Source organism: Xenopus laevis, chromosome 1L (assembly GCF_017654675.1).
Source record: "Xenopus laevis strain J_2021 chromosome 1L, Xenopus_laevis_v10.1, whole genome shotgun sequence".
NCBI lineage: Eukaryota > Metazoa > Chordata > Amphibia > Anura > Pipidae > Xenopus > Xenopus laevis.
The window spans coordinates 115,283,319-115,290,697 of NC_054371.1; the positions used below are offsets into that span (position 1 = coordinate 115,283,319).

General features: G+C 41.1%; 1 protein-coding gene across 2 annotated transcripts in view; it reads right to left on the minus strand.

The window, feature by feature from the left end:
• polrmt.L (polymerase (RNA) mitochondrial (DNA directed) L homeolog) overlaps positions 1–7,327 on the minus strand; it is a 29,492-nt gene extending 22,165 nt beyond the window's left edge. The window contains 2 exon segments of one of the 2 annotated variants that reach the window (NM_001087518.1): positions 2,084–2,176; positions 7,143–7,313. In NM_001087518.1, the coding sequence (NP_001080987.1) occupies positions 2,084–2,176; positions 7,143–7,242 (193 nt within the window). In that variant the 5' untranslated portion in view covers positions 7,243–7,313. 2 annotated transcript variants of the gene reach the window in all.
• Positions 7,328–7,379: the final 52 nt, after the last annotated feature.

Below are 7,379 nucleotides of genomic sequence, written 5' to 3' on the forward strand. Positions count from 1 at the left end.
AGGTTTTTTTACTACAGGGTTTCCTTTTCATTGAAAGAGGTAATTTACCTTTTTATTAAATTTTAGTGTGATGAAGACAGTGATAGTTTGAGATAGTTTGTAGGTATCTGGTTGCTAGAGTCCAATTTATTCGATCAACCAGGCAGTGGTTTCAACGAGAAACTGGAATATGAATTAGAGAGGAACTGAACAGAAAAACTAACAATAACAATACAATTGTAATGTAGCTTTTTGGTAGCTGAGATCTGTGCCCACCACTGGAAAGATGGAAAGAGGCAGAAGAAGAAGGAAAGAATTCAAAAACTTAAAAAAATAAATAAAAAAAAGTCAAATTGAAAAGTTGCTAAAGGACAAGCTAAAAGTAAACTTAGAAGTGCATATACCCTCTTGTTCAATATGAGCTCAATGAAAAGTGCTTATTCTGAACAAACTTCTGCCTATTGCTTTAACCATGGCTGTGGCGTTGGTAGATAAATACTACTCAGTTTATGGTACATCTGACTCCTCTGTATTTAAGGCCTGGGCCAGACGAGTGAGGGGTTAGGCTAAGAATCCTCTGCCCCGCTCCTCTTCCGCTCCTGGTCTGCCTCCACTCGGAAGCATTGTTTCCACTCAGTTGCAGGCACACCCAGAGGATTTCGGTGCCAAAACGTGACATTTTTGCGCCGAAATCCACCCACAGTTCAAAAGGCAAGGGGAGCAGCAGGGCAGCAGATTCATCACTAAACATCATCTGGCCATAGCCTAAAGGAACAACAAAAAACTGAAAGTGTATCAAAGAAATTAAATTATATTATATACTATTGCACTGCACTGGTAAAACTGCCCCATGGCTATAGTTTATATAAACTTTAGTAGTGCTTCTGACGCAAACACATAGCTTTAAGCAGTGCATGCTACCGTTACTGATTCTTTAATACAGTATACTTATTTATTTTCCATATTGATTGAAAGAAGTTAAAGGGATACTGTCACTGGAAACATGTTTTTTCAAAACTCATTAGTTAGTAGTGCTGCTCCAGCAGAATTCTGCACTGAAATTCTTTTTTCAAAAGAGTAAACAGATTTTTTAATATTTAATTTTGAAATCTGACATGGAGCTAGACATAATGACAGTTTCCCAGCTGCCCCAGGCATGTGACTTGTGCTCTGATAAACTTCAGTCACTCTTTACTGCTGCACTGCAAGTTGGAGTGATATCCATTTCCCCCCAGCAGCCTAACAACAAAACAATGGGAAGGTAACCAGATACCAGATCCCTAACACAAGATAACAGCTGCCTGGTAGATCTAAGAACAGCACTCAATAGTAAAAACCCAGGTCCCACTGCAACACCTTCAGTTACATTGAGTAGGAGAAACAATAGCCTATCAGAAAGCAATTCCATAGCACAGCATTGGCTTTTTCTGAAAGCACATGACAAGCACAGGCAAAATGACCTGAGATGGCTGCCTACACACCAATATTACAACTATAAAAAATATGGTAGACTGAATTATTTGCAGTGGAAACAGTGTAATTTAGAAATAAAAAAAACACACCATAAAAATAGTGACATAATCCCTTCAAGTAAACAACATACAAGGCATTTTATCACTGCCAAACCTCAAAAATATAAACCACATCCTTTGGTATTCTAAACCAAAATCAAAGTTAAACTACATCAACTAAAAACAATTGGAAAACCTAAAACAATTTATATATTAATTTAACCTGGCATATAGCTGTAGAATAGCTGCTAAATACAATATAAAATGAAGTATTGTTCTTAGAAACAGAATTGCTTCTGACATATCCTCCTTCATAGAAGCTCAAATCTGATTTGATTATTGCTTGTAAGTTATTAGGAATCGCAACATTTTTGGAGACTCCGACTCCACGTACCCAAAATTGCTTCCAACTCCACAGCTCTGGCTTTAACAACAAAAAAATACATTTATCATTATTTCTAAACAGGGAAACTGAAGCTTCTCCATTCTTGCAATGTATATACCGTAATTAGATTAGCAGTGCACATATGATCCCCATGCATAAAGAACATGGCAAGGGGTTGTTTGAAAGCAACAAACTGACACACACTAACCTTCCAATAGTTCCATCCGGCAGTTTTCACTGACATTGGCTTGTTTTTTGGGCCTGACAGAGGATGACCATTGCTGTGCATCCATCAAGAGCCCTGTTATAACAAAACAGAAAGGCTAAGATTAGGAGCAAGTTTTCTTGAAAACTTAAAATATTATGAAATATTTTGCCCCTTGGGTGGCATGAGTGTGTAGGTCCTCAGGTGTACAACTAATGTCCATTGTTTGACACAAACTGTAGTAGGTGGACAAGAGCAGTGGCACCAGATCATATATTTAATTAACAACCCCCCCCCCCATAACATGCAATCCCAGCATCCAGCGATATCTTGAACATGATACGGGTAACTGACTGTATGGTCCAGAGTGTGGAGCGAACACAGCATTTGAATAAGCAGCTGCACACATTAATGCAGCTTTACGTGAGTGGACTCCTACATGACGATACTGTCATGGGGAAAAAAAATTCAAAATGAATCAGTTAATAGTGCTGATCCAGCAGAATTCTGCACTGAAATCCATTTCTCAAAAGAGCAAACAGATTTTTTTATATTCAATTTTGAAATCTGACATGGGGCTAGACATATTGTCAATTTCCCAGCTGCCCCAAGTCATGGGACTTGTGCCTGCACTTTAGGAGAGAAATGCTTTCTGGCAGGCTGCTGTTTTTCCTTCTCAATGTAACTGAATGTGTCTCAGTGGGACATGGGTTTTTACTATTGAGTGTTGTTCTTAGATCTACCAGGCAGCTGTTATCTTGTGTTAGGGAGCTGCTATCTGGTTACCTTCCCATTGTTCTTTTGTTTGGCTGCTGGGGGGGAAAAGGGAGGGGGTGATATCACTCCAACTTGCAGTACAGCAGTGAAGAGTGATTGAAGTTTATCAGAGCACAAGTCACATGACATGGGGTAGCTGGGAAATTGACAAAATGTCTAGCCCCATGTCAGATTTCAAAATTGAATATAAAAAAATCTGTTTGCTCTTTTGAGAAATGGATTTCACTGCAGAATTCTGCTGGAGCAGCACTATTAACTGATTCATTTTGAAATTTTTTTTTTATCCCATGACAGTATCCCTTTAAGTAGTAAGATGCTAATTGGAGGCGTCACAACAATGGATATGTAAGTGAGCAAGTTTCTATTCTTTATAACAATATGCAAGATTTCAAGCTAATATGCAACATGGGGCAGGATCACAGCAAATTTTCCTTAAATGGCTCTGCTTTTCTTAGTCTCGATATATCATTTATTAGTTACATTCCTGCTTTGGATGCTTCTGTGGCTTTACTGGATTGAGTTTCACGCTCCAAGTGTTTCTGTATACAGTTGTGATGTGCGAGTCAAGAAAAACGCAACCCGGACCTGCCTGCCCCCGGCTTCCCCCTCCATTCCCCCATTCCCCCTCCACCTGCCCATGACCTGCAAGAGGAGCAGTGAGGTCACCTATACAGGGGTTTAGAGTTCTTTTTATATGAAAAAGATACATCTTTGCAATGTATTGATTTGCTTATTTGCAATCTGTGTTAAAAGTTATAAAATGATCTCTGTGGACAGTATATTGATCATACAATTTGACAGATCACTTTTTCAATACTGTATACCTTTACCACCACTACATGGTTTTATTGTCAAGAATGTGTGCGGTTATTTCACCTTGAGAAAGGCTTATTGTATTAAGCAAAATGTTAGTCTCCAATATAAAACACTTCGCTGATTCTTGACGATAAGTCCTTTGAGTGTGGATTCTTCATTCTTGCATGCTTGTGGAACTACTGACTGAATGCTAGTCTGCCCCAAGCCTTCACTTTACATGTATGCCTGCTTTTAGACTCTACACAGTTACCTATAGATATAATTGCTAATAAGGCATGCAAACACTCTGTGCGGTTTGTCACCAATTCCTTCATGACTAGGTGAGACACCTATTTAAACATCTGCTTGTTGTCAGGACCCGTTATTAAGGGAACAATATTCTTAAAGTGGTTGTTCAGTGGTTGTTTTTATTTAGCAGCTCTCCAGTTTGCAATTTCAGCAATCTGGTAGCTAGGGTCCAAATTACCCTAGCAACCATGCATTGATGTGAATAAGAGACTGGGATATGTATAGGAGAGGCCTGAATAGAAAGAGGAGTGATAAAAACTAGCAATAACAAGGCATTTGTAGCCTTACAGAGCATTTGCAGCCTTACAGAGCTTACAGCTTTTAAGAAGGGGTCAGCGATGCCCATTTAAATGCTGCAAAGTGTCAGAATAAAAACGCAAATAATTATAAAACTATAACAATTAAATTAAATCCAATTGAAAAGTTGCTTAGAATTGGCCGTTCTACAACATATTAAAAGTTGCCTTGAAGGTGAACCACCCTTTAACTCACACAATATTAAATAGTGGATGAGGCCATTGTTCCTTTTAAGCTATGCCTGAGTCTAACCGAAACAACACATTTCTCTAAATCCTGTACTAGCACTATCCATCTGTTCCACTTCCTCCTGGTTCCGTTTCAGGCTCTAGAGCAGAGGTCCCCAACCTTTTTTACCTGTGAGCCACATTCAAATGTAAAAAGAGTTGGGGAGCAACACAAGCATGAAAAAGTCCCTTGGGTGCCAAATAAGGGCTATGAATGGCTATTTGGTAGCCCCTATGAGGACTGGCAGCCTACAGGAGGCTCTGTTTGGCACTACACTTAGTTTTTATGCAATTAAAACTTGATTTCTAGCTTGGAATTCAAAAATAAGCACCTGCTTTGAGGACCCTGAGAGCAACATCCAAGGGGTTGGAGAGCAACATGTTGCTCACGAGCTACTGGTTGGGGACCACTGCTCTAGAGGGATGCCTCTCAATGGCTCTAAGCAATTTGGCCTGTTGGATGCCAGCCAATCAGCAGCTAGACAGACCTGACAGGGAACTGCTGCCTATCTTTGCCTGTGTGAATACAGGGCTGTGATTACCAAGTCATATTAAGCCATTGGAGAGCTGCGGAAGGTTCTGTAAACAAACAAGACCATTCCAAGAAAGGAAAGTTGTCCAAAATAACAAATGTTTCGAACAAATGGCCCGAAAAACAGCTCTGCTCAGTTCTACCAATAATGCAGCCCCGGCCCAACAGCAACTCCTGACAACCCAACTAGGCTACAGTTGAGTACAAAGACACAGCTGTTGTTCATGCTAGTGTAGGGAAGTGTTATTTGCCCTTTCCCTAACTGCATAACCCTGTGACTTTAAATCTGGATCCACCAAAAGCATGGCTGCTGCTTGCACTGCAGTGAGACAGTTTTCAGCCACAGCCTGTCCAATCAGCAAGAAGGATTTGCTTCTGACCTTGTGACCTCTCTGAAAGAAGTTTGGAGCCAAAATGAAAGTGAGGCTTAGGTTAACCAGGAAGAAGAGAAGAGGAAAGCATGGACTAATACACTGAGAGCAGCCTGCAATCTCTCCTTCTCTCTTGTGAGTGTTCCTGCTGATTTATCTGAGTAGGAACTAGGGATTTCACCTATAGAACATTTACCCATATAGGGAATCCCATAGCCAGAGCACAGGGAGTTAGTTAACCCTTTCCAGTCAGCCATCATAGTGACTGGAACTAGTGCAGCTGCCTGAGCTATTGCTAGGGAAGTAATCCCTGTAGGATAGATAGGACTTCAGCCCTGTAGTGAGTTGCCAGCATCTACACCGGATCTGGACTGTGGATTTCCCATCAGCCTCCATGACACGTGCAGTGGATCCTCAGGATTTTAGGAAGCCTTTCCCTACACCAGCATTCCAAGCACAGTGTGGATTAAAGCTGCCAGACTGCTTGTCTGTATCTGCTCTGCCTCACAGGATCTTTATTCTTTCATTATCACTGGGAGTTGGTGAGACCTTCACTTTACACACCCCGGGGTGCATCAATCTAGTGTTGCAACACATACCTCTTCTATTACTACTTTGGTATATACCCTCAGACCTCTAGTGTGCACACTCACCATTCTTAAAGTGACAGTGGACATTTTCATACCAAGGGTGATACTTATTATATTGTCTTATATTCATCGTATTATTGTTATTTCACTGTTCTTATTGCATTTGCATATATTGCATTTCTAATATTACATATTACTGCATATCTGCCTATTGTGTGCTTTATTGTCTGCTACAATTGGTACCAAAATCGCTGCTATTGCAGTTCCCAGGGAGTTGTATGCCACCAATATCTGGTTTTAGCCCTGGGTGGAGGCACTTAACTTATCCAAACCCCGCAAATCTCCCACTTAGCGGAGGCTTGGGATCTATACTGTTAGCGCCACAGTGTGGCCCTGGATATTCCTGCCAAGATCGGGTTACACTAGGCTGGTGGAAGCCTTCCATAGATTTACATTTGTACTCCAGTCTATGTCAGGATAGTGATGCCACCAGCCCAGCATGCTATCAGGAAGCCAGAGCTAGCATAACATTGTGCATAGGTAGGAGAAGTGTAATAGAAACAAAGGGCACAATTTGTTATACGGACACCTTCCTTATAGTTCCAGGTCAGTTAGTATTCCTTTATTTACAATTTATGTAAAGGGCCCCTTTCATTGCAATCTCCTACCAGTGCAAACATGAGTCACGTGATTTCCACATAAAAAAAAGCCAATGCTACAATTCTGAGCAATAATCACCACATGACTGAGTGCACCGACAAGGTACCATAAAAGTCTATGGAACATTTATTTTAAACACTAATTATACTAAAATTCTATAAAAATGGCAAATTTAGGCCTTTACATTTTCGATTTTATTCCGCCACCTGTCTTTGCGCAGGTGAGAATGATCCACAGAATACTGTCCATACATTCCAGACCACTGTAGCTTTTAACTTGACGTGCCCTTCATATGACTGGATACAATGTATGACTGTATTACACAAGGTGTGCGCAGGAAAGAAGGAAGGAAGAAAGACGCCAGTGTAGCTGTTCAGTCTGCATTGCTCGTGCAGTTTTTCTATATACATTTATTTGCACACAAATCCAAACTATTTTATGTGTCAGGATAGAAAAGTCACAGGTCAGGTTCCCACGTGGTTTTACTAAAACTCAAGCACTTACCTCGGTCCTCACCGTAGGCGCATCTTGGACACACCCTGATTCCCGGTACAATGTGCGCCCGAAGGGGCCGGGACAGGACACTCAGCCTCCGCACCAACATCCCTCCAGCAGCACAATCTCCCGTGTCAGCCTTAGAGCGCCGCCATTGCAACCTCGCTGGAAGCGCATGCGTAGTATAGGGCAAAGCATTTCGGGAAATGGAGTTCGATTGCCCGCTAAGTAAAAGACAAATGACAA